This window comes from Mustela putorius, unplaced genomic scaffold (assembly GCF_011764305.1).
Source record: "Mustela putorius furo isolate JIRA1106 unplaced genomic scaffold, ASM1176430v1.1 tig00000054_pilon_pilon_pilon, whole genome shotgun sequence".
Classification (NCBI taxonomy): Eukaryota; Metazoa; Chordata; class Mammalia; order Carnivora; family Mustelidae; genus Mustela; species Mustela putorius.
The window spans coordinates 717133-743809 of record NW_025421262.1 but is presented as its reverse complement, the minus strand read 5'-3'; the positions used below and the strand labels follow the sequence as shown (position 1 = coordinate 743809).

At 48.6% G+C, this 26677-nt stretch overlaps 1 protein-coding gene across 1 annotated transcript in view; it reads right to left on the bottom strand.

Moving 5' to 3' along the window:
* Positions 1-2933: 2933 nt before the first annotated feature.
* The window catches only part of TGM3 (transglutaminase 3), a 41490-nt gene continuing 17746 nt past the window's right edge, over positions 2934-26677 (bottom strand). Inside the window, exons 8-13 of the mRNA XM_004772920.3 lie at positions 17756-17859; positions 15243-15488; positions 11963-12271; positions 10085-10242; positions 6006-6139; positions 2934-5629 (exon numbers count right to left, since the gene is read on the bottom strand). Coding sequence (XP_004772977.1) covers positions 5482-5629; positions 6006-6139; positions 10085-10242; positions 11963-12271; positions 15243-15488; positions 17756-17859 — 1099 coding nt within the window. The 3' untranslated portion in view covers positions 2934-5481. The remainder of the gene's footprint in view (positions 5630-6005; positions 6140-10084; positions 10243-11962; positions 12272-15242; positions 15489-17755; positions 17860-26677) is intronic.

Below are 26677 nucleotides of genomic sequence, written 5' to 3'. Positions count from 1 at the left end.
CATGTGAAGGCTATGATGAGAGCAAAGAATGGAGAGACCTTCCTCTGGCCTCTGCTGGTACAAGGGTGGGTAAATAGCGTCCCCTTTTTGAAGGTTGCTGGGAGGGGAAACAACATAATGGAGGAACCCCTCCTATGGGTCACACACCAAGGGATGCTGGTTGAATCTATTGGTCTAAGGCTGACTTCTGAGGCACATATGATCAAGGTCGGGGGGAGGAGTGGCTGAGAGCCAGAAGCAGGGCAGATGAAGAGGCTGCTTCTAAGAAAAGGGAACTCTCAGGTCCCCTGTGAATGGCTCCTCCTCACTATGGGAAAGACAGAGCCAGTAGTTGGAAAGCAGATTGGGAGGAGGCATCCAAGAGTACCCCTCCAGGGCTGGGAGCCATGGCAGAGATGCACTTTCTTGAGTTTTTACATCATTTACCTCTGTGTTTTTGTAAACCTGTGATAGAATTGATCACTGGATACCTTCTGAGAATTCACATAGGTAGCACTGCATAACACTGGGGTTAGACATAGGGGTCAGCCTGCCTAACTCGCCTGTGACCTAATAAACTGTCTGAGTCTCAGTTGTCTCATCTGTAAAATGAGAGCAATATTAGTCTTTTCCTCAAAAGACTGTTGGAAGGAGTTAATCCACAAATGCCTGTAAAATGCTTAGAACAGGCTTCTGGCTTCTGGTCTGGCAAGTACAAAGCTTGAAAGTCGTCAATCCATCCTAACAGGTACAAAGCTGAACAAACCACTCTTTTTAGAACCCTAAGAAAAGTGAGGTCATAGTGCAAACCCCCGAATTAGAGATTGTAACTTACAGAAACCCTTGAGCAGCATCTTCTGTGGGAGCCAGTGCTTGGGGGAAGGAAGCCTGAACTGTGATTGATGAGTTCCTGGAGGCTCAGTGTAGACACATATGAGAGTTAGAAACTCCAAAGGGCCCTCCAAGGGCACCCCATATCTTTTTTGACTTTTATCCCCAGGATCGCTACTAGATTCTCCAAGTAAAGATCAGAGAAAAATCCCCTCATGCAGGAGGAGGCAGAGAACATTAAGAGGGTTTTTTATTTGTTTGTTTTGTTTTGTTTTTAAAAGGTTTTATTTATTTGTTTGACAGAGAGAGAGAGAGAGAGATCATATGTAGGCAGAGAGGCAGGCAGAGAGAGAGAGGGGGAAGGAGGCTCCCCACAGAGCAGAGAGCCTGATGTGGGGCTTGATCCCAGGACCCTGAGACCATGACATGAGCTGAAGGCAGAGGCTTAACCCACTGAGCCATCTAGGCACCCCAAAGAGGGGTTTTGAAATATTTTGAAATATGCCAGAACATTCTGTTCTCCTTAACAAGGTCTTCCTTCCCTCAGGAGAAGCTATTTAACCAGAGTCTGGTCTGTTGGGGTTTTGTCAGTGCCTAACTGACCCAGAGGAAGGGAAATACCCAACCTCAACCCCCTCCAGTTTTCCACGTGGGAGAAGGAAAATACACATCTCCACTCTGGCCAGTTTCCCCAACAGAGGAGCAGAAACTGAGAAACATGTGTAAAATTCACAGTTTAGGGGCATAGACTCACTAAAAAATGTGATTGATGAGTTCCTAGAACTATAGGATGCTTCCCCTCCACCCACACCTGATCAGCACATTACTAAAGGTTATTTACAGCAGTTCATTTTACCCAGGGCATCATGTCTGGCTCTCAAGAAAAAAATTACAAGGCATACTAAAAGGCAAAAACACAGATTAAAGAGACAGAGCAAATACTGAAACCAGACTCAGATACAGCAGGGATGTTGGCATTATCAATTCAAGAATTTAAAACGACTATCATTAATATGCTAAGAGCTCTAATGGATAGAGTAGAAAGCATGCAAGAACAGGTGGACACTGTAAGCAGAGAAATGGAAAACCTAAGGGGAAAAAAAAAAAGAAATGCAAGAGATCAAAAACACAATAACAGAAGTTAAGAATATCTTTGATGGGCTTATTAGTAGACTGGACACGGCCGAGGAGACAAGCTCTGAGCTTGAGATATCCCAGCAGAAACCTCCCAAACTGAAAAGCAAAGATTAAAAAAAAAAAAAAAAAAAAAGGCTGGGTGGGGGGAAATGCAGAACAGAATATGCAAGAACTGGGGGACAACTCCATACAATGCAACATAGATCTAATGGGAACACCAGAAAGAGAAGAGAGAAAGGAATAGAAGAAATGCCTGAAACAATAATGACTAAGAACTCCCCCAAATTTATGTCAGATCCCAAATCACAAATCCAGGAAGTGCAGAGAACACCAAACAGGATAAATGCCACAAAACCCCTATAGCTAGACATATCATTCTCAAACTATGGGAAATCAAAGACAGAGAAAAAAGTCCTGAAAGTAGTCAGAGGAGAGACAAACCCCACCTTCTCTAACCAGGAGCAAACATGAAAAAATCGCATTGGACTTCTCAGGAAGCATGCCAACAAGAAGACAGTGGAGTGAAATATTTAAAGTGTTGAGACAAAAAACTCATCAACCTTATACCCTGTGAAATGATCCTTCCAAAATGAGGAGAAATAGCGGCTTTCTCAGGCAAACTGAAACTGAGGGAATTTGTTGCCAGTAAATCTGCCTTGCAAAAAAGGTTAAATGAAGCTCATTTGAGAGAGGAAGAATGATATAGTTCAGAAACTCAGCTCTGCCTAGAGAAAGGAAAAGCATCCGAAGAGACATGAAGGTAAAGTAAAAACTTGTATTTTCTTATTGTTCACTGATCTAAAAGATAACAGCTTATTCAAAATAATAATAATAAATCTGAGTTTATATAAAATATATACATATATTATATATATACATATATTATATATACACACACACACATATATATGGTATATATGTGTATGTTTACAAATAAGTGAAATGAGGAACAGCAATGATCAAGGAAAACCACAAAAAGGCAGAAAGATAGTGTGAGACCAAAAAAAGGAGCAAAGGACAAGAGGAAGAAACAGAAACAAGTAACAAATATGGTAGATATGAATCCAACTGTGTGTAATTACTTTAGATGTTAATCGTCTAAATACCCCCATTAAAAGACAGAGATGGTCAGAATGGATCAAAGAAGACTCAACTGTATTTTATTTAGAAGAAACCCACTTTAAGGATAAGGACATCTGTAGATTAGAAGTGAATGACTGGAACAAGATATACCATGCTAATCAAAAGAAAGTGGGGTAACTATTTTATATTCAGACAGCACTGATTTCAGAGCAAGGAATGTTCTGGGAGATAAAGAAGCATTCCATAATGATAAGGAGGTCCGTTCTCCAAGAAGACATGGTGGTCCTTGACGTGTATGGACAGAGGAACAGAGCGTCAAAGTACAACCTCCAACTTCAGTTCTCCCAGAAATCAATGTAGTGCTGTGACTTCGACCTGCTTTTTTTTTTTTTTTTCATTGCTAAAATTCTCCAGAACCCAAATCGGGTGGAGGGCTTCTATTAGATACAACTCTTATGGGACACGTGTGCCTGGGGTTGGTTGGAAACCCCACACGGATTTTTTAATGTCACACCTTAAGAGTCTCCCTTGAGGGTGGAAATCCAAGGGCAGGGATGATGATGTGGTTGATTCTCAATCTCTCTTGAGTCCATGCCCAGCAGAGAGCCTGGCACAGGCTGGGCATTGAGGAAATGCTTGCTGATGAGGGAATTAAAATCCAGGGCAGGCCTCACGGGGATGGGAAGATAGGGAAACCTCTGTCAGAAACTAGAGTAGGTCCTTGTCCATTTCACCCTCTCCCTCCTCATTGGGAACTAGTGCAGAATCTCTTGAGGAGGAATGGACTACTCTATCTCCAGGCCGAATCCAGGGGCAAGGGCCTGGAGAGGGTGAACTTGGAGAGGGTGAACTTGGAGAGAGTGGCAGGGTTTGCAAGAAGAGACAAGTCCCTTGCTCCTTGAGGGAAACCTGCTGTGTCCAGACACCAGAGCTGGGGCGTGGAGGGTGGCGCCTCGACCTCGGGAGCACAGGTGGGCACAGCTTCCGGTGCTGACTGCCCCCGGGGAATTGTGGAGGTGGGAAGCTGAGCCTGGAACAGCTTGAGATGTAGGTGGAGAAAGAGGGAGGTGGGACCAGCCAGCTCACTCCATTTGATGGCTCAAGGAGGTATGAGCGTCCCACATGAGGACCCCATGAAAGGGAAGTGGGCCTAAACCATCGTGAAAACACTTCCAGTGTAGTTAGCTCTCATGAGGTAGGCCTCTGGAGGCTGGAACTGAGGACTGTGTTGCCCCGTCATGCAACACGCCGGGCAGAAAGCCTGCGTTTCTTTGCGCCCCAGCCACATAGAGGGCCTCAGTGGCCAAGCTGGGTCAGCACAAGTGAGATAGGGCCCTGTCATGTTCCTCCAGTTCCAGTGGAGGCAGCAGTAAGAGGGAAGTGGGGATGAAGGCGGGGGTGCGTTAGACCTGAGCTGAGCCCAGGGAGATGCTTCGAGCTGGGCATGAGGCTGAAGCTTCCAGAAATCGAGGCACGATTGCTAAAATGGAATTCATCAGCACAAGTGACAGGAAAGGTATGGGCTCTGCTTGAGGAGCCATCAGAATGCATGTGAAGGCAGAGAAGCTTCCGGCTGAGTTCGCAGGGCCATGGCCTCCTGGCTGTAGGAGGGGCAATGGGGCCCCAGGAGGGAGGAGCCCTGTGGGAGCAGGGGCAGGGCCTCATGGGAACCTGCTCTGCAAAAGCGTTCCAGAAAAGACTCTGACATCCTTTCTCTCCCTGACACCAGCAGCCACCCAGAGAGCGCAGGAAGCTTGCTTGGGACAAGGAGCTCCCTCTCCAGCAGCCTCATTTATGCTCAGATATCCCATTAGAAAATTGTCCTAAATTCACTTGAACGGCCTCTCTAGTTCTGCCCCGGAGCCACACAGAACAAGCCCACTCTCTTTGGACGTTGCAATGTGGGAACAAGGCCCCTTTGGGTCCTCCTTTCTCCCCAAGTACATGGCCCCCGGCCTTTCTGCTCCACCTCCTGAGGCAAAGCAGCAGTCTTGCAGAGCCTGTGCTGATTTCATTCTTTTTAACCTTTATTCTGAGTGTAAAGATGTGAGTGCCAACCATCCCCATCCCCCAACGGCGGCCCAAGGAATGGATAGGAATGTCCCATCTGCAGGCTTGGGACCAGCAAACAGTGTGGACTGTCTTCTCCCCTGTATCCATTCAGAGAGTCGCTGGGTCAGGTGCCCCTCTGTCCTGCAGGGCTGATGGGCTGGAGAGCTGAGCAGGGCCCTGGGGCTCCCGCGGCATGTGCAAAAGTGAGGAAGTCCCCAGCTGGGGTGGGGCCCGTCCAGCCTGGGGGCAAGGGAGAGGGCGTAAGCCCGAGGCTGGGGGTCCAGTCCAGGCCGTCTTGGGGGTTTCCCAGGCTGGACAGCATGGGCAGGGGGCTCAAGCCACGGGTGAGCCCTGCCTGCTCCGTGTCACCCAAGTTTGTATGGGGGCCTCTTGGGCCCTTCATTCAGCCACGTCGATGGACAGCATGGCCTTGATTGCAGGGAATTTGTTGCAGGAGAAGTCAGCGAGCAGCTGCTTGGTGCCACTCCGGGTGGGCAGGATCTCAAAACGCACCCGGGACCGCTCCTTGGGGCGCAGGGTTGGCACGCTGAGTGAGGGAGGGCATGGGTTAGTGTTGGTGGGGACGTGCCCTGGCCCATGGATGAGGCGGGCCCTGTGTGGCCCTCCCATCCTGGGCTGGTGAGGGGTTTTCCTCTGGCTGCCTTCCTGGGACACAGACCCTGCAAACACTGGGGCCCTCAGCAAGGGAAGGAAGGGAGTCCCATGATCTCCCACATATGTTAAGCCCCAGGCACCAGCTCCAAGCTCTGGTGATCTCGACTTCCCAGGAGTTCCAGTCCAGCAAACCCCCAGACCAGAGGCAAATGAGCACATCCACAGGCAGGGTCCTCCCGGGGCTGTGGGGAGCCCCCCTTGGACCCTCTCCCACCATCCCACGCTGGCCCCTGAGGCCCAGGACTTACTCAATCCGGAGGCTACCCAGCAGCAGGCCGCTGCCCTCCACCATGAGCACGCAGTCTTTCACCGGCTCGTCCAGGGGGTTGGAGAAGAGCATCTGGACGTTCACGGGCTTCCGCACTCGCGCCTGGTCCAGCACCTACAGGAGGGTGGTGACCACGTCAGGGCCTGGCTGCTCAGCTCACCTGCCGCCCGGTGAGAGCCCACCTGGCTGGCCGGGCGGGTTGGGGATGGGAATACATCTGTGCAGGGGGTTCCTGGGAACCCGTTCTCATCCCCATGCTTCGGATGGGACGCCTGGGCTCAGAGGGAGACTCGGCACATTGTAGCAGCTGAGAGCACTTCAGCTTCTCTGCTGGGTTCACGGTCATCCTGGGAAGGGCAAACCCACCTCCCAGGATAGTGGAGCTCCATATGGGCTGCTCAGTGGGCTGGGGACTATTTCATTCTGAACTTAGTACTTTCCTTGAGGCTCCTATTCATGGGTCCTGTGTCTCCCCTTTTAGCCTAGAAGCGCCCTCCCTGGGAGGCCAGAGCCTGCTCAGACATACCCGCCCCCACCAACCATGTCCTCAGAGCTTCACGCTCTTCTCCACAGGACACGGCACTGGGCTTCCACCTCAACTCAGGCCCCTCTCCTCTGAGGACACACCAGTCTATGGATGTCCTTTGAAAGTTCTGGAGCCCAGAACTTCCCTGTGTGCCGTGTGTGGTGTGGGCAGGGCTCCCGCATCCCACTGTCCTTGGTCAGAGGCCAGAGAAGCCTTGGTTTCCCATCGGAAAAGCCACCTGGACTATTGGTTTGCTGTTGAAGAGAAAGCTGTGTTTCTGCCAAGAAACAGCCATGACTGAGTGGAGACGTCATCTCTCTAGGCCTCAGCTCCCTCATCTGATAAAGAGGGCTAATCGTCCTTCCCCGCCTTGCACAGAGAGAACCAAATGAGATCATGCATGCAGAAAAGAACGTCTGGGAAAAAGAACATGAAATTGTGTGGCTGCGGGATTCCTTTTCTCCTTCTTACCATGTGACAGCAATAAAGCTTCAGTTCAGATAAACTCAACAACCGAGGCCTCTCTAGTTCCAGAGCCTTCTCTCTTCTTACCAGGCCCTGGGTTATCTGCCAATACTTGGCGCCTACCATGATCTCTACAGTAATTCTTCTCATGGAACTCACTTACGGCCGTGACGTGCTGTACAACGGGACACATAATTTTACGCCATTGGAATACAACGTGACTACATCACCACTGCCATATTTTTCATGTTGATATTCAGTTTGAGATTTTCATGTATTTGTTTTTCTTTCATTATTGCTGCTTACCACCCTGGCCTGTTAACCCAAATCTGTTTATACTCCCAAAAGAGACTACAAGAGGCACCAGAAATCTGTGTCTCAGCATCAGTGGTTCATGGGCCAAGGTGAGGGACATCACTCTTTGGAACAAGGTTCAGATTTCATGATCTGATTCCACAATGGAACGTCCTTAATGTCTGTTGCCGATCAGTGCCTGATAAGATCATGGGATTTCACCAAAACTGTTATCTTTTCATAGAGATTACCCTCATGAGTTTAAAAATCTGTGCCTTGCTCCAAGTGAGCTAAGCATCGATTTTTTCATCAAGACAAGAATATGTTGATGCTCTGAAGGCTGAGGTAAAGATGAGGTTGTTTTAGGACGAAATACACACAAAGATGTCCAAAATAAGAATGATCAGATGCCCCCCCCCCTTTTTTTAGAGGGCAGGAGAGGGGCAGAGGGTGAGAGAGAGAGAGATCATCTTAAGCAGGTTCCACACCCAGCGAGAAGCCCAGTCTCAAAGTCCTGAGATTGTGACCTGAGTCAAAATCAAGAGTCAGATGCTTTCCCGACTAAACCACCCAGGCGCCCTCAGATGCCTTTTTAAAAGATTAAGTAAGAAAGTTCTCAGTGGCACCTTTTCAGCCTGTTTATATTCTAATCTCCTTTCTAAAGATATTCTTTAAAGACAGAGCTGACTTGATATGGAAATCTGAAAGATGCAGAGCCAAAGTGTTGAATAAAAGATAAAGCTATAAGAATGTTTGAGGATAAAGGAGAATAAGCAAGGGGAAACTACCTTCCTTTAAACACGGATCATTTTAGCATGGAATCTTTTCCTAACTGAACTGGCTGCTACCTGATGTCACCTCCCACCCTCAGCAGGGGCATCAGCCCTCAGCTGTTCATCGTGTCTGCTGGGACAAGGCACAGTCCTTGGAAATGTCTTGGGAAGCAGGAGAGGCTTCAGCACACAGAGGACAAGTGTGGACTGACAATGAAGTTTCTTGTGAGTGGGGCAGAGCGCCGACCTGGAGTGCTCGGCTCCAGTCCTGGTTATTTTACAAATTCTGATTAGTTTCCAACCTATTGTACCAGGGATGGCAGTGATGGGCCCAGAACAGGACAGCACCTCCCCTGGTGGAGTTGACAGTCCGCAGGAGACCGAGACCAAACAAGTACACAAATAAAGAAATGTCTGACTTCAACTAGAACAAAGTGAGAGGACAGAAAGCTCTCAAGGTTGTGTAACTAGGGACCACGCTTAATTTAGAGGGGCAGGGAGGGGGCACATAAGGGAAAGACTTCTCTGAGGGCAGGACACCTGCAAGGGAAGTATTTTATTATCCCCATAACAGTGCTGGGGCGCCTGAGACACAGAGATCAAGGATTACTCAGCGTGGCTGTTGATTCATGGTGGTGATTCAATGGCTGAACTCCTGCCCCTCTCTGCTTTCCCCCAAACTGCCTGTCCAGTCACTAGCTCCCCCTCTGAGGTGGGAGACTGATCTGCATTTGGAAGGACGGTCCGCACCAACCAGAAGAAGGAAAAGAGCTCAGTCACAGACTGGCTGCATGGGAGTGCGTGCCTTTGGTCTCTGCCCTCTGAGGTCAGAAATCCCTGCAGCTAGGGTGCAGCTTAGGGAGGAGTAAGACCAAGGAGGCCACAATTACCTGGCTTCTCTAGAAATCTGGGCTTGCAATGCTGGTGGCATTGTGATGGGACAGAAAAGGCAAGCATTGTCTAGGCAGCTGGGGCAGATGGTAGAGACACAATAGATGTGGGTGGAACTGACCCATAAGCCTCTCTGTAACTTCACGGGAATATCCGTCTCCTCTGCCCATCTGTCTGCCTGCCCTGCCCGCCAGCCCCTCACCCCTCAGATCCATGCTGTCTGCCTCTGGTATCCTCTGCCCTGGGCTGGGGGAGAAGGAAAGGGTGGGTAAGTCCCAGGTAGGCTAGACAGGAAGGGATGGGCTCGGAGTCAGTCCAAGTACTGGCCTAGTGTTGAGAAGGGACAGAGCGGTCCTAGGTGCACCTGCAAGCCTCCTCCAGAAGCTCCCAAACCCAACCCACAGCTGGGCTCCTAGGAAGGACCTGGGAGCCAAGTCACAGCCAAAAACAAGCCTTAAAAGCAGAGGCAGAGACATCCTCATCCTCAACCACTGGGAAGATGCTCTTGCTGACTGTGGACAAACCCAGACACCTGGAAAGGGCCCTGGGCTGGGAGTCCCTGGCTCTGGCAGCAATGGCAGTTCCCCTCTCTTCTCTGGGCCTCAGTTCATTCATGTGTGAAGTGGCAGGGTATGGGAGCATGAAAGTAGGCTCCTAAGAGTCCATGATTCTGTAACTCTGGCATCTTGAATATGGAGAGTTGCAAGCGAGGGGCGCCCCATTCTGATACACTCCACCAACATGGTCCGGGGCTGGGCTGTGGGATCCCCCTGGGCAGGACCCTCCCTTGTGACTCTTTGTCATTCCTGAGCCTGGCAGAGCCTAGAACACAGCAGGTGCTCAGAGCTGAGTGGGTGAGGGAGCTGAGGAGTCCCTCCAGCTGCTTCTCAGAGGGTGCCCCCAGTGCCTTGGGACCAGAACCAAAAAAGCCCATGAGCAAATGTGCCTATTTATCACAAGGAACAAGGATGCCGGTCTGAGCAGGAGCTCTGGCCCATCCGTGTGGCAGAGGCAGGACCCAAGCTAGGCCAAGTTCCCTAGCTTCCTTGTGGCTCAGGGGTGCCGGCAGGGCTGGGTTGGCTGGGTGGGTACCCCTTCACCCGCTTTTACCTCCAGGGTCAGGCTGGGGTTGTCCAGGATGATGTCCCTTTCTACCAACACCTCAGCCTCGTCAGGCACCTGGCACACAGCTGTGGTCCGGATCATGTTATCTGCCTTCAGGTACTTCTCATACTGAGCATATGTAATCTTCACAGGGTGCTGTATTTCTAGAAGGAGATGCCAAGGAGGCAGAGTGAGAGGGAGGGGGGTTGATTTCTGAAAACATCAGAGCTAATGCCAAGCCAAGGTGGTGGGGAGCTGGCCAGGAAGGTCTGCAGTCCTGGGCTTGACTGAGCCCTTCCTGCCTGGCTCTGTGGGAAACATGCCCCCGTTCTGGGCACCCGGCAGAGCAGAAGCTGGGGAGGCACCGGGCCTCTGACTGGCTGGGCAGCTTCCCAGGAGAATGGGCTGGTAGGGACTGAAGCTTCCTCCCATTCTAGAAAATGTCAGAGGGCAGGACATGCTACCCGATTGCCTAATGATGACAACAAATAATAACTAGGAAGGGAAGCCAGGGATTGGCTCTGGACGTGCTCAGGATCCTCCCAGGTCGACTAATCTCCTGGGATTCTGTTGTGACAGCATCCTGAGCCACCTCCCCACCGCTGGTCGCTCCTGCTTCCCAGTCACCCCCACGCACGCGGCAGCTGTGGCGTCAGAACCATGCCCCCCACCCCCTCGCCAACACCACGCTCCCCCTTTTCCCTGTCACTTCAGAAATTTTCCGTGGCTCCTTGCTGCCTCAGAAATAAAGTTCAGAGTCCTCAGTCTGGCCCTGCATCACTGAAACCTTACTCACCTCTCCCTTGAAAGAGTCCTCGGTGTTTCCCGTCAGTCCTCTGAGAGCACAGGCCTATGGTCACCTGCGCGCTTGGACATACACGGTTCCCTCGAGTGGAAATGCCTTCCCCTGGCTTCTGTCCTTTTGCCTGGCTCCTCCTAAGCCTCAGGCCCCCTCTCCCTCCTCTGTGGTCCAGGTCACTCCCATCTCTCTCTCTCAGTGGTCACGCTGGGTGACCTGGGGTGCCCTGGTACTAAGAGGTTCATATACTGAAGAGGAAGCTATCTCTGCTGCTGGCACCAGAGGAATTAGCCTAGCCTGTGCTGAATGGGCAGATGAACGCAGAGAATGAATTTTTTAAAAAACTTTTTAACCATTTTCCTCTTGTGAACTAGTTTTGGCCTGCAAAAATAGCTCTTCCCTTGGGCTCTGACAGTAGCTGGGAGCCTGGCGGTTGCTTCTGGTGTGGGGCAGATTTCTGCTAAAATTCCGCCAGCAGCCAGGTTTGCTAGGGATGCTGCCTTCTGGCAGGTGTAAAGCATCTCCATTTCCCTACAGACAGAGCTCTTTCAAAATGGGCTGTATGATTAATCGGTTTTTATTTATGTGAAGCAAATAGCCACCCCACCCTTATTAATCTGCTTTGTAAGGCTCAACTTTTCATAACAGCTTGGAGGATTTTGCCAATGTGAGCACACCTGCCCGCAAATTCTCCCAGAGCACCAGCCCTTTGCTGCTCCGCCTTGCTCTCTTCCCAGCAGCCGCCAGTCTCCATTCCTCCCACATTCTCAGGCATCCCTGCCCTCGGGAATCAGGAGACTCCCCACCTGGCAGCTATGTGGGGAGGAACACTGGACGAGGGTTTAAGACCCTGCTGTATGTTGCAACCCTCCCGGGGTCAAACCTGAAAAGTAATGCATTGTGGGGTGGGGGTGGCAGGTGGCAGGGGTGGCAGAAATAGACTGTAGAAGGTGGGGGGTGGGCCTGGATTTTGCAGTAGGAATCCCAGGACCAAGACCCCCGTATTGCCCCTTACTCTCCAACCCCAGAAGGCCATCAGCGACCCTGGGTGCGTGGTGTCCCCCCAAAGCCACAGGACGAGTTACCTTCTTTGGGATCCAGGGATATTGTGACGGAGTCCTTCCACACCTCGTGCACCAGCGTGCCGTTGTAGACGATGGTCCAGGCCGTCATGTTCACGGTCACTGTCTTCATGTCGCTTGTCAGGTTTTTGAGCAACAGGGCCAGGTTGACCTCTTTGCCCACCTCCAAAATGCCAATTACCTTGAACTTCCCTGAGATGCTGGGCTCCCTTTCCTCTCGTGCCAAGGGTCTCGCAGAGGTGGCACCAAAGGATGCATGGGGTTTGAGTTTCCCCAAGGCCTTTTCAAACACTTGTCTCTCCTGGCTGGAACCTGCACGATGGGGAAAGAGGGAAGCATCTCAGGGAAGGGGTAGAAGCCTTGTTGGCTCTGAGAGGATTCTGATCCAAGCAAGTCTCCCCGCTCTCCGGGTCTCTCCATTTCATCCTCCTTAACGTGAGGCTCACTGACCAGGTGGTCTGTGTGCTTTGCTGGTCAGCTCCGCGTTTCCAAACCAGTGTAGGGAACGCTTTATCCGAACCTGCACAAAATAACCGTATGGTCTGATATTTGGCTCAGGCTAACTAGATTGGTTTCTCCTCCCTTTTCTTCGTTTCCTGTATTTCTTTATATTTGGAGAAAAGGTCCCTTGTGAGAACAAACAGCTCCTTTAGAACCAAGTAACAAAAACGAGTCTAAAAAGGGTAGAATGAGTTCTTAAGCAAAAAAGCAAAAAAAAAAAAAAAAAAAAAAAAAAGTTATGATTTAGAATTGGCTTCATCCAAAGAATTTGTTTCCAAACCACGTTCCCATGTTATTCTGCTTTGTTTCTAAAGATGCTTCTGAGGTCAAAGAGGGGCGCTTCTGCCCTTGTGAAAACAAAACAAAACAAAACAAAAAACAATTCCCCATGGCTGGTTTGGTTCCGAGTTACGACTGGTTTAAGTTGTTGAGAGACTTCAGGTTTTAAAAACACAAAGGATGGATTTTCTGACTCTGACTCAGATTGTGAGCGCTGTGTAATATGATGGTATAAACGGCCCCCAGAGCGTGGCCACGGTGTACCCTCAAAGTCAACCGTGATGGCCTTTTCCCTAAGTTCCATGTAACAAGTGGCCAAGACCTCAGAGGGCAACTCATCCAAGCCCATCACATTAGAAGTAAGGTCCTAAGGATGAGAAGCGACTGGTTCAAGCAACTGGTCTAATCTTGGGGTTAGAGAGGCAGAGAGGGGGCAGTCCCCAGGTGACTACACCCATAGTCCAAGACCCCCCCACCCAACATCCTGCTGAAAAGGAGGCAGGCAGCCCGATTACCCGAGCTGATAGCTCCTGGTGGGTTGGGTTCTTTCTGGTGCCTTCCCATCCTGCAGTCGAGTTGTAAGTCCACACCCAGGGCTGATGTATGTGCGGGGAGCTGAGCCTTCTGTGCCCAGGAGACCTCAAAGCAGGCGTGTTTGCACAACGAGGTTCAGAGCCCAGATACCTATATAGGTCACCTGATGGGCTTACTCAAGACTAAGCTTCCTGCTACTGTTTTCTCCTTTGGTGTTGCCATTGCACAAACGCTTAGCAACCCGTTTTATGAGCTTTTCCTCCCTGGGGCCCTTGCAGACAAGCTGGCATCATTAGGTAAGGAGAACGGGGCAACAACTGGCGGTGTGACCAGCTCTGCTGTCACGCAGAGAGAGGCTGGGGCATTGCCAAGATTCCTGCTGGGACTCACCCCCAACCTGACCATGGCCTGGTCTCTCTCTGCAGCTTTGGAGGTTTGGCTGGGACAGACATAGCCCTTCAATAGGCACAATCAAGGTATGACGGTAAGGGAAGGAACCCCAAAGGACATACATCCAAGTAAGCAGTGCACTTCAAAAGGACCTCAGAGGGTCATTATTCCAGTGATGCTGTAGATGTCCAAGTTGATAAGCATCACCTCTGTACACGAGCTCATTTAAATCCTACTGAAGATGGGCACTGCTAGTTTCATTTTATGGGTGAAAAATCAAGGGATCCGAGATCCTAAGACTCCTGCTTGGGGTCTCCTGGTGATCAATGTGGGACTGGAGTTGACCTCCAGCCCCTGATTATTTGTTCCCTGGCCCCTACACTTGTTTCTCCATTGTGACAGTGTTGAAAATACTTCTACGTATGTGAGCTCAGGGAGGGGGGCAGGGGGGAGCAGAGGCCTCATCTGCCATGTCCCTTGTTACCTCCCTGGAGCTGGCATGGAGTGGGCACTTGGGTAAGTCTCAGTGCGTGAGAGAAGGGCTGTCTGACCCTAGCCATGGAATGGCCTGCAGAGGCAGACTGAGGACCACACCAAGGCCATTAATGTCATGACCTTAGGCCTGTGCCTCTAAGTGTCCACAGGTAACACCACCCGGAGGGGTCATCCACTTGGACCTGGAGTCAGACCCCATTTCCTAGCTCTCCACCTTCTCTCTTTGGTGAACTGGGACTGATACCACTAGCCAGCAGCAGTGAGAGTTTGGGGGTTCACTTTAGGGTGTGCTCTGGGTGCCTTTAGGAGAGCACTTTGCTTGACCCCTCAGAACCTATAATCTGTGAGATCAACCAAAGAGTCTCTTTCCAAACACACCAGAAAGAGAGAGACGGGACCTGTTACAGAGGGACTGGCTGGCTAGAGCCAGTGTTCATCTACTCTTGGCTGTTTCTACAGATGAACGTCACTTAGAGAGTCCCCAGCGAGACAGGCTGCTGACTCTGAGGGCAACTTCCAAACTAAGGTAGCTAATGGGATTTGCAGAGAGGCAACTTTGTAGAAACGAGACTTCCTGGTGACTCATACGGGTGTTTCAGGCTTCTTGGGGGGCCTCTGATGCATACGCAGCAGAGACCCACATTTTTAGGGTCTTTGTCCTCTTCTTTGCTCAGTTAGTGTTTCCTGCCTGTGTTTCTTGGAGGCTTGGAGAGCAGACTGCTTGAGAGATTTCTCCTAGAGCCCTGGGCAGCCTGGGGGTGAGGGTGGGGGTTCTCCCTGTGATGTCCAATCACAGGGCTGTCACCCCAGTTGTGGGAAAGGGACACAGCTGGAGAAGAGCTGGGCTGACAGCTGCTGGGCCCCATCACAGAATTCTACCAGCACCGCATCTGCTGTGACAGGTCTGTCCCCACTGGAAATAGTCCGCAGACCTGTGAGTTGGGTGCCAGGGAGCCCTCCTACCACTCAGGCAGAATGCTCTGAGAACACAGGAGGAGTACGAGGGATTTTCCCTTCTCCACCCTGAAAGCTGTGTCCCCACCATCGAGCCCCGGCCGCACGGCCCCACCAGAGCCCTTCCTACCTTCCGGATACTTGTACTTCTCGGTGATGTCCATGCGAGAGTTGCTGCCCACTGCCTTGGTGCTGATGTACCTGCCAATGCTGTGGGTGTCCGAGGCATTCTGCTTCTGGGTGCTGTTGTAGGCATCGTAGATCCAGGTGATGCGGTCGGCGTTCACCTCCGCAAAGACGAAGGGCATGTCGAAGTCCAGGTTCACATCACCCTCTCGGACAGCAACAACCGAAGCTGGGCCGCACTGGAACACCCCTGGTGGTGAGGAGCAGAGACCACATGCAAGCCAAAGCCAGGGGCCGCAGCCCCCTCTGGGACCTGTCCCTCCAAGCGACACCACCCAGCCCTGTCCTGCCCTCCGCTGGCGTGTGGTGGATGCTGACCTGTTGCCCTTGGGCTGTCTCCTTCCTACCGCTTGTGCTCATGGCTGCCTCTTTTCTACCCCTGCAAATCATCCTTCCCAACTCCTGGAAGAATTTCTTACACCCAACCCATAGGAATTTTGCTCCTCTGAGCTCCCAGCCCTGCCTATCACCTTCCTCTTCCAGCATTGGGCACAGGCAAGGTCAGATAGATGGACAGAAATGTAGATAGATATGTAGATGTAGAAATAGAGACTAGAGAGTGTCATTCACCCAGTGCCCAGCTGAATAAAGCAAGGTGTGGCAGAATAGAAAGAAGAGGATTATTCTATTCGTGTTTACAAGACAAAGAGACAAAAAAGACACGAATCGGGTGCCTGAGTGGCTCAGTTGGTTAAACGTTTGACTCTTGATTTTGGCTCAGGTCATGATCTCGGGGTCCTGAGATCGAGCCTCATGTCAGATTCCGTGCTGGGTGTGAAGCCTACTTAAGATTCTCCCTCTCCCCTGTTACCTCTCTCTAAAAATAAAACAAAACCTCCTCAAAAACAAACAAAAAACCCCCCACATACAGGTACTTTTATATGTCTGGAAGAGTGACTTTCAACATTTTTTTATTTTTTATTTTTTAAAACCATGATCTCTAGGTCACAGGACATAGATGGTCCTGAGACAAAAGTTTTACAGGACAAGACTTGTTCTTACTATGTCCAATGCATTCTGATAGTTTTTTCTTTTCCTAATAGTTTTTTTCTTTTTCTCTCCCCCTACCTTTCTATGCCATTCTGCTTCATTTCTTTCTAAAAGATTTATTTATTTATTTATTTTAAAGATTTTATTTATTTATTTGAGAGAGAGAGAGAGAGAGACAGAAATAGCAGGAGAGAGCAGGGGTTGGGAGGAGAAGGAGAGGCAGGCTGCCAGACGCAGGGCTCGATTCCAGGACTCTGGGGTCAGGACCTGAGCTGAAGGCAGACATTCAACTGACTGAGCCACCCAAGTAAGTGTCCCTAAAAGACTTAGTTTTAAGTAATTTCCACACCGAGTGTGGGGCTCAAAGTCACAACCCGAGATCAAGAGTCACATGCTCCACCCACTGAGCCAGCCAGGGGCCCCTACTTTACTTCATTTCTGAAAATGATTATCACAACCCACTAACTATGGATCATGGTCAAAAGTGTGAAATACAGAGGCCTGGAAAATATCTGGAAGGTTACCTCCCACTCCAAATCCAGTAATGCTTATTGCTTTTGGTAGAGGGGCTGGGTTAGGGGAGGGAGGTATAACTTAGTTTTTATTGTGAGTCCTTTTAGAATGGTTTGAAATTTTTCTAACCATGGGCACATGTTACTTTTATAATCAATTGTTTTAAAAAGTAGGCCCCACACCCAGGGTGGAGCCCAACATGGGGCTTGAACTCACGGCCCTGAAATCAAGACCTGAGCTGAAATCAAAAGTGGGACGCTTCACTAACTGAGCTGCCCAGGTGACCCATGATTTTTTTTTTTTTAATATAAGAAAAACAATTCAAAATGAAGGTAGCAAATAAGAGATGCCCTGGAGGCCACAAGAGGGTGAAGAAAGATTCCTGGAGGGTCTGGGACCCAAGCTTGGAAGCGAGTGGCCAGAAGTGGGAGCAGAAGCCCTGGGCCCAGGGACAGGGATGGGACCAGACTGTAGGAAGGAGAATTTGGTTTGGTAGAGGGACGCTGTGGAGGGGATGGAGGTGCTGGGGGTCGTGATCATGGAGACCTCCAGCCCAGCTGGGGAATTTGGGCTAAATCCCTGGGGCAACAGGGGCCAGATGGTTTCTGTGCTGGGAGACATAGGTTACTAGAGGCTGTGTGGGGAAATCACTGTTGGCAGAACGTGGGTTCTTTCCCTTGCTGCCTGGCACGTGCCAGGGCCTCCACAGCATTGACAACAGTCGTGTGGGCGCGGGGAAGCCACTCATTTAAATAGCAGCCTGAGCCAGGCAAAATTAGGATGGGAAGTCTTCTCTGAAAAATATTTTTGGTTTAATTCCATCGTGCCTTCCAGGGATGGAGAGCCCTCAGAGGCTTTCTGCTTCTGTCTACCCCTGTAAAGAATCGAGAGGCCAGGACAGAGAGTGAAACCCAGAGAAAGGGGTGATGACCAGTAGGGCCGGAAGAGGGTTACCTTGGCTCCTCTCCTGGGGGGTAGCATCCAGAACCTGCCATCCGTTGTACGATGGGCCCAGGTCAGTTCGCACAAACCAGCCTTCATTCCAGACGTGGAAATTCCTGCAGCGGGAAACACAGACTGCAGGGTTTGCCCAGGGCCATGCAGCCGGAGGTGACAAAATACCATATCTCTGGCGGGACAGCCCAGTGCCTCCTCCTCATTGAGTGAGTCTTCTCTGCCCCAGCTATTGGACTAAACTCTGCCCAGCACTGCCTCTCGCAAGCCCTCACAGCACTATGAAACAGGTGCCATTTTTTCCCTGCTGATCTCATAAAAGGAGAAACCAAGGCTCAGAGAAGTTAAGCAGCTTACGACAGCAGAGTCAAAGTTTGGACTCAGGTATGCCTAACCCCCAAACCTGGGTCCTAGACCACGATTTTCTACGGCCCTTCTGAGGAGCAGAATGGTTCTAGGTGAGAGCCAATAACCAAGTGGGCAACCCCACGGTGCTTTCTCGTGTGGGCCCTGCTGGAGTACACGTCTGTGTCTCCTGTTGGCTGAGAATGGATGGGGTTGCGGGGAGAGGGACAGCTCTGGCTAAGAGCCACATGCTGCTGGGCTGAGGTCTGGATCGAAGAATGATATACGCCAGTCCTAAAAATGCTCTTCATCAAAGGCATCCCCTCACCTCCCAATCTCTATGTCTTGGTCACGACTCTAGAGATAGCCAATTAACTGGTCTTAATCACTGCATCCCGTGGTTCCGCCCTCTCCCGTCTGGTCCTCCTCTCCACACCCAATGCAACTGCATTTGTTTGATTCTGGGAGTTTTGATCCAACCAGAAGCTGTAAGTCTGACATGAATGCAAGTTCCATCCAACTTGAAAACGGATTTTTTAATACACAGGAGGTGGAGAAGATAGTTTAGTGCAGAGTACCAACTCAGAAGCCATGAAGAAAATGACAGATAAATGTGGCGAGGTAAAAATATTAAACTTGCCTATACCAACCAGCCAAACAAACTGTAATTCTGTTTCCTGCATGGCGGAGTGGGCTCATAACAGATGGTCCCTTCTGCTGGTAACAGTAAACTCCAAAACAAAACAAAACACAAAAGAACAAGACAACTACTTGAGAATGAACAAAACAGAAGGATTTTGGAAAGGAGTCAAAACTTGAAGGAAGGAGTCAGTGTGGGGTAAATTGCAACTTTGGGTGACTTGGCCTTAAGGACAGGCCACAGCTGGGGTGAAGGGCAAGGCAGTAAAAATTGTTACAGACAACCCACATTTTTCTGACCTGAGGAGCCAATAAATAGTCTGAGTCCACCTGGGCCACTAGAGTGTGAGGGGGAAGCTCTGGAAAGGAAGGGGTCAGAGAAAAAAGATCCCAGGTTAGTTGATAAACCCTGCCCAAGCCTCTGAGCAGCTCTGACCCATGCATGTATGCAGATAAGCAGTCTGGCTGACGATTGAAGAATTGAGCTGAGACTTGAGTCTTTGCTGCCACAAGTGCCACGGCGCTTGCCGTCTGGGTCCACCCCCAGGCAGGCTGCTGAAATAAACTGACAGAATCCCGACTTAGCCAATGCCCAGGATACAGACCCAGATGACTCAGCACATGAAGAACCAGAAAAACGGCATCCATCCTTCAAGGGAATAGACTCTAATCAACAGAGTAACCTTAAAATAGTACGGATGCCAGAATGACTGGACACGGACTTGAAAGCAGCTATTATAATGAAGTTCCATGAAATAAAGGAAAACAGGTCAACAACAAGTGAAAAGAGAGGGACTCTTAGCAGAGCAAGAGAAAAGATGAAAAAAGAACCAAATACAAACTTACAACTGGAGAAAAAGACCCACCTTAAATGAAATAATTCGGTGACTGGGCTTAGAATCAAGAGCACAGAGGAAAAGATCTGTCAGCTTGAAGACAGACCAGTAGAAATTGCCCAAACTGAAGAAGAAAGAGAAAAAAGATTGAAAAAAAAATCAATAAAATGAGGGAGATACATAACGTATGTATAGACAGAGATTTACTGTAATTAATATTATAAAGTACTTACAAATCAACAAGAAAAACACACAAAAGAACAAGTGAAATACACCAATAAAGGATGATGGGCAGGCACTTTTTTATAAGAAATACAAGTGATCACTGAACACAGGAAACTAGTTTTAATCTCACTACAGTGAAAAGAAAATTAAAGTGACAAAGAGGTACCATGACCCTCATAAGATGACAATGATGAAAACCCAGGATGACACACAGGATTCTGTAATACTCATTTCTAGCTGTGGGAGAACAAGCACAGTCAGAGCCCACTGGTGGAACTTGAAATTGGTGTGATATTTATGGAGGGCCGTTTGGCAATAGGTATGATAAACCTTTAAAAATCTACGTGCCCACTTAGCTGGTAATTCCACTCTAGGAATTTCTCCTATAAAAGAATCCCCATGAGAATACACAGGTATACAGGGGAAGATGTTCACTGTAGCATTGTTTGTAAGAGCAAAAACAGTGGAGGAAAAATCCATCATTAAGGAAATTCTCTGCAGACTGTGGTGCAGTCATGCGATCGTGTATTCTAGAACTGTCCAAAAGAATGCCTAAAACCAATCCAGCACTTCCATGAAAGATGGCTACAGTGTATCAAGTAAGAAATGGCGCAGGGTCCATGATTTCAACCACCAAATGATACCATCTCTCTAAATTTTTATCTATTGACATAGAAAGATATAAGAAATCATACAATGAGGGGGTGCCTCGGTGGCTCAGTCGGTTAAGCCACTGCCCAGAACCCTGGAGTTCTGGGATCGAGCCCCATATCAGGCTTCCCCTGCTCTGCAGGGACCCTGCTTCTCCTTCTCCCTCTGCCTCCCCCTGCTTATGCTCTCTGTCTCTCTGTTATATAAATAAATAAAATCTTTTAAAAAAATAATAAAATAGACTTGTTTAACTTGAGCCTATTTGGGTAACTCAACACACATACATCTAATGTGTGTGACTATAAATGGAATGAAATGTCCAGGAGGATCTGTCTCAAAATGTTATTCATATTTTTCTCTGGATAGTTATATTATTAATGACTCTTCTAATTTATTTATTTATTGTTATTCTTATTTTTAAAGATTTTTCTGAGAAAGCGAGAGCACACAAGTGAGTGAGCGGGGAGAGAAGCAGGAGACTCTTCAAACAGACTCTGTGTTGAACATGGAGCCCGCTGTGGGTCTTGATCCCACGACCCCACGATCAAGACCTGAGCTGAAACCAAGAGTTGGGCGCTTAACTGACTGTGCCACCCAGGCACCCCAACTTTTTATTATTTTGTAACCAGGAAAAGTGTATTTTCATTTTGCAGGTTTGGAGGAGACTTCCTGGGGGGCCAGACTATGTACATGGGGGAGTGGTATGCTCTGCACCTATTGGAGGAGTTGGAAGTGCCCCGTAAGTATTTACAGGGTGCAAAAGGAGCCTGCTAGTTCTTCAGGGAACAAGGGGAGATATAAAAACTCAGCTCCAAAACAAGGCAGAAGGAGATAAGAGCCTAAGGGGTGAACAGATGATTAAGAATAATACCAACCAACAATATGCATGGAGAAAAAGAATACTCTTATTTACTACTGCAGTGAAACAAAGGTCACACAATCTTTCTGGAAGGAAACAGGAAGAGATGTCATAAACCTTTAAAGCGGTCATTCCCTTCAATGAGGGACAAACCATTTCTAGCAATCTTTCTTACAGGACTAATCACAGATGTGTTCAAGGTTTACACAGAAGAATGCCAAGTCCTGTGTTATATATAACAGGGTAAAAAGAAGGGACATAAGTAACCTGGGGAATGGTAATAAGAACAGTAGGAAAATAAATAATGGTTCAACCATACAAGAGAATACAGTGCACTTAAAATCTTATTTTTGGTGATTATTTAATGACATAGGGAAATATGCTCAAAAATACAGCGTTTCATTGGGCGCCTGGGTGGCTCAGTGGGTTAAGTCGCTGCCTTCGGCTCAGGTCATGATCTCAGGGTCCTGGGATCGAGTCCCGCATCAGGCTCTCTGCTCAGCAGGGAGCCTGCTTCCCTTCCTCTCTCTCTGCCTGCCTCTCTGCCTACTTGTGATCTCGCTCTGTCAAATAAATAAATAAAATCTTAAAAAAAAAAAACAGCGTTTCATCAAAAACACGTGATTTAAAACTGCAAAGTTGGTTTCCAGGTGTGGGGAAAAGCAGGATGCACCTATTATATGTTCTGTTTTGTACTCATGCCTTGTAAAACGTATAATCCCGATTCCATAAAAGACAGCAACTGATGGAAGAAAGAGTTGCTGGAAAATGATCAAATATTAAAAGTATGTGAACAATAGGATTCCAGATGACTTTTACTGCTTTATCCTGAAATTTCCTATAATTGTGCAGTGGGGGAAGGTCATGATAAAAATGATCGCTAGCGGGAGTGCCTAGGTGGCTCAGTCGGTTAAGCATTGCACTCTTGATTTGGGCTCAGATTTTGGGGTGGTGAGATGGAGCCCGGCATTGGGCTCTGTGCTGGACATGGACCCTGCTTAAGATTCTTCTCCCTCATCCTCTGCCCCTCCCCACAACCGCCACTGGTGTGTGCTCTCTCTCTTAAAAACTATCCCTAGGAAGACCCTCAAAATGTCTTTTTTTTTTTTGAATGGGCTTTCATAGTCAGTAAGAATTCACCCAGAAGAAAGCATGGAGTGTGTGAGACAGTGATCAGGAGACAAGACAGGGATGAGAAAGCAGTTTTGTGTTCATCTGGTTCCTGTCAGAGAACCCTAGGGGAAGGGTGGGTTGGTAAAAAAAAAAAACTGGTGAGTAGCTGTGTTTTACTACTTATCTGCAAGGCAAGAATTTAAGAAGGCACAGATAACAGATACATCCTGGTCCCTCCCTCATTAGGAAGCCAGCACTTTACTCATGGTTATGTGGGATGCAGGTACCCTTCTTCTTCTTCTTTTTTTAAAAAAAGATATTTATTTATTTATTTATTTGACAGAGATCATAAGTAGGCAGAGAGGCAGGCAGAGAGAGGAAGGGAAGCAGGCTCCCCACTGAGCAGAGAGCCTGATGCAGGGCTCAATCCCCATAACCTGAGCCGAAGGCAGAGACTTTAACCCACTGAGCCACCCAGGCAACCCATGCGTGTACCTTTCAAATGTCCAAGGGCGCCACCGTGGAAATTCTGTTTCTGATCGTATGTTTCTGATTGTGTGCTGTGCTCTCTCCCACCTCCCAACCTTGGGTTCTGTTTCTGTCTTGAGGGGTTTCAGGAGGAGGAGCTCAAGGAAAGGACACACTGTAGGTATCAGAACTATCTGAGACATTTACTAAAAGATGTGGATTCCCCTATCTCCCTCCATCTAAGTCAATTCTGATGTAATTTTGGAAGGTTATAAGCCACTGCTCTAGAGACAGCATCGGAATTATGCTTACCTTTGAATTCATGGGGTCAGGAGACCCTGTCTAGAAAGGGACCTCCAAACTCCTACCTCTTCCATTGGCAGCCTTCCAGATGCAGCCCAGATATTACCTCCTCCCAAAAGTCCTCTCCTGGTGTGCTGGGAGAATGCCAGCGATCTGTCCGTGCTATCTCTGAATCTTGCACATCACTTGGTTATTTCACGTTTTCTACTCCATAATCGTCTGTCTTGGGCAGCTGTAAGCTCCTCTAGCCCAGTTCCTGCATCTCCTCCCTCTTGGTGCCCAGGGCCCGGGGTGGGGTCTGGCATACGGTATATACTTAATCATGTTTTCTGCAGCCTGAGCCCTCTTGGAGCTGGTTTCCTTGCTGCAGGTCTGAGCGAGGTACACCAGGGCGTCTAAGTAGTAGTGGAGGCTGGTTGCCATGGAGAGATTGTATCAGGAGCCAGGAGCTCAGGCTGAGGCTTGGTTGCCAACAGCTCTTCCCTAGAACTAGCCAACCCCACCTCCCTAGGACGGGGTAGGGCGATCTCCACGTGCCTGCCACCTCAGAGCTATAGAATGTCTACAAGTAGAGTCAGCTCTATGACTCTAGAAATCAGGGAATTGAGTCAAATGAATTAAGAAAATAAGCCAGAAATGTCAAGGTAAAGATAGCTTTGGTCCTACTGTTTCACATCATTTGCTTCCTGCTCAGTGACTGATCAGGGCCTCAGAATTCTCCTCTACAGTGGCTCAGAAGGGACCATGGAGAAGAAGCATCCCAGACTGAGGTTCCCACCCCCACCCCAAAGCAGCCTGCTTCTCAAGAAGCGAACACTCCAGAGGCTTGTACCACTTGAGCCAAACCACCAGCATGAGCAGAATGGTTAAGAAGAAAATGCACCCCAGTGAATTCAGTGAATGTGATTGAAAGAAAGAAGATCTAGAAGAAATTGCTGAGGTCCCCTGTTCTAACCTTTCATTTTACAGATGGGAAACAGAGGCACGAAAAAGTTAAGGAACTTACATAAAGTCAGACGCTTATTAGAGAGCCTAAACGTCTCTCTTATTTCTCTCCAGGGCTTCGTTTTCTCATTCATGAAATCATCAGGTACCCCCAATACCTCCACCACCAAGTCCTAAGATTGTCTGGTTTGGGAGAGTCTTGTTGGCAGGACTCCATGTTCTACTCCTAGCTTGGACACAAATTCACAGTTTGACTTTGGGTAAGTCATTTCTCCTCACTGAGCATGTGAGGTAGTGTTTAGTTTTACAAGGAAGTGCCATCTGCTGCCGAGGTGTGAACCAAAGAGCCTAGCTTCTCCATCTGCACGGGCTGGATGGCACCCAGCCTCACCACAGCTCTGGTTGGTGTCCAGCCAACCAGGAAAATCTCAAGGTAAGCAATGTTCGGTTGCTCAAGGTAACATTAATCAGGAATAATAACTACGTTCTCTGGCATCTCTCCGGTGCTTTATAGTTTACAAAGCTGCCTGGGTTCAAATCCCAGCTCCACTATTTGTTGGCTGTGTGCCCTTGGGTGAGTGACTCTGTGCCTCAGTTTCCTCAACTGTAAAATGGGGGTGATGATAATAGTGCCTATGTCATCATTTCTGGAGAGTAAGTGCCTGGTACATAGCAATTGCTCAGCAAACTATTTGCTGCTGCTGTTATTATCAAGAACTTTCAGAGGCTTAACCTCACTTGATCCCTACTTTCTATGACTTTAGGCATCTCTGGGCAAGGTTTTAAAAGCTTCCAACATGTGCAACACAGAAATATTCAGATTGAAGTGTTTCTGTCCAAACCTGAACTGTCCTTACAATAATAGATTGGGAAAGTCATTCCAGGCAGAGAATGGCTTGTGTTTTATCTCCCTCTGGGTGGGATCTATGCAGAAGGGACTGTATAGGTCCCTTGGGGAGGGTAGCTCCCACACAAAGAGGAGGGTGAGGATCCAAAAAAAAAAAAAATGCCAGTAAGAGACTTAAGTGAACCTAGTGCTGGGCCAACCCTTGTATTTCACTGATGGAGAAACCTGGAACCAGAAAGATGAGGTGACTTACACAAGCCCTAGAGCAAGATAGTAGTGGGGCCAGAACCAGGACTCAGGACTCCTCATTCCATCCAGTGCTGGTTCTCCAGCTGCAGCTGGAAAGTAGCAGGTTGGGGAGGGACCACTGGTTGCCACTGCTTTCACCAGGAAGGCTGGTGGAGGATGAGCAGGTAAGAAAGGAGGAGACCCCCAGCAAAAATCAGAGCTCTGGGGGCTCCTGGTGGCTCAGATGGTTAAGCGTCTGCCTTCAGTTCTGGTCATGATCTCCAAGTCCTGGGACTGAGCCCCACGGTCAGGGCCCCAGCTCCTCGGGAAGTCTGCTTCACCCTCTCCCTCTGCCTCTCTCCCTGCTTGTATGCTCTCTCTCTCTCTCTTAAATGAATAAATAAAATCTAAAAAAAAAAAAAAAAGACAGTGAAAACACCGTGGAATGTCTCCACGGGCCCATACTTGTCCCAAGATAATTATATTTGGAACGAAATCTAAAGCTAATGTGGGGTGGTAGTGTAAACCAGTAACCAAGACCTTTGGGTCCTAATTCCAAATTCAGCTTAAAAGCCCCATATTTCTGCTCCCAGGAAGCATTCCTTTGTGACTCCTTCGCTGAGCTCCCATGGGGCTTACTGTCTGATGCATCTCCCTGGTCGCTTGCTAAACAGCCTCTTCTAACAGCTTCCCCATCCCCTGTCTTCCAACAGCACCGGCATGCTTTTGGTAGAGGACTGACTCTCCAACTTTCTGGTCTCTCTGCGGATCATAGCACAAAGGATAATCCCAGAAGGGTTACACCCAAAGGGACCTCCCTTCCCGAATGATGTTGGACCAATCATCTCCTCTTGCGAAGGAAACCGAGGCCAGGAATGGCATTGCCCCAGTGGTGAAAACAGATTGCAGTGGGATACGGGACACAACAACAAATGAAAAAACTAGGGAGGAGAAAAAAAAATACTCATTCATGAGTAGCTGGGAAACAATATCTTGCTAACGCAGCAATATCATTTAGACAGTAAATTGTATATGTGCAGATCAGGAAAGAACATCCTGAAATAAGCCTGGAAATAAGATGGCATCTGCGATCAGGTTATGTAGCCCCATACGCATGTGAGTGATTGTGTGTGTATGGGGTGGGGGAGGGGATATCCTTGGAAATGGATTAAAAACAATAGATCATTGACATAGGCAAGAATTTCTCTGCATATATGGCACATAGTTATCTGTGTGTACATGCGGATACAGACATAATCATTTTCAGTTACCACTCGGTAATGACTTGGCATATAGTATGATCTCAAATAGATGTAATGAATTTATTTTACGTATGTATACTACTATATGAAGTTATAGATATGTGTCTCTAAGTTTTATACAACCAATTTTCAGTTGCCACCCATTAGACGTTACATATATATATGGGTATAAAGATACAAGGGCACGTGCCATATTTATGG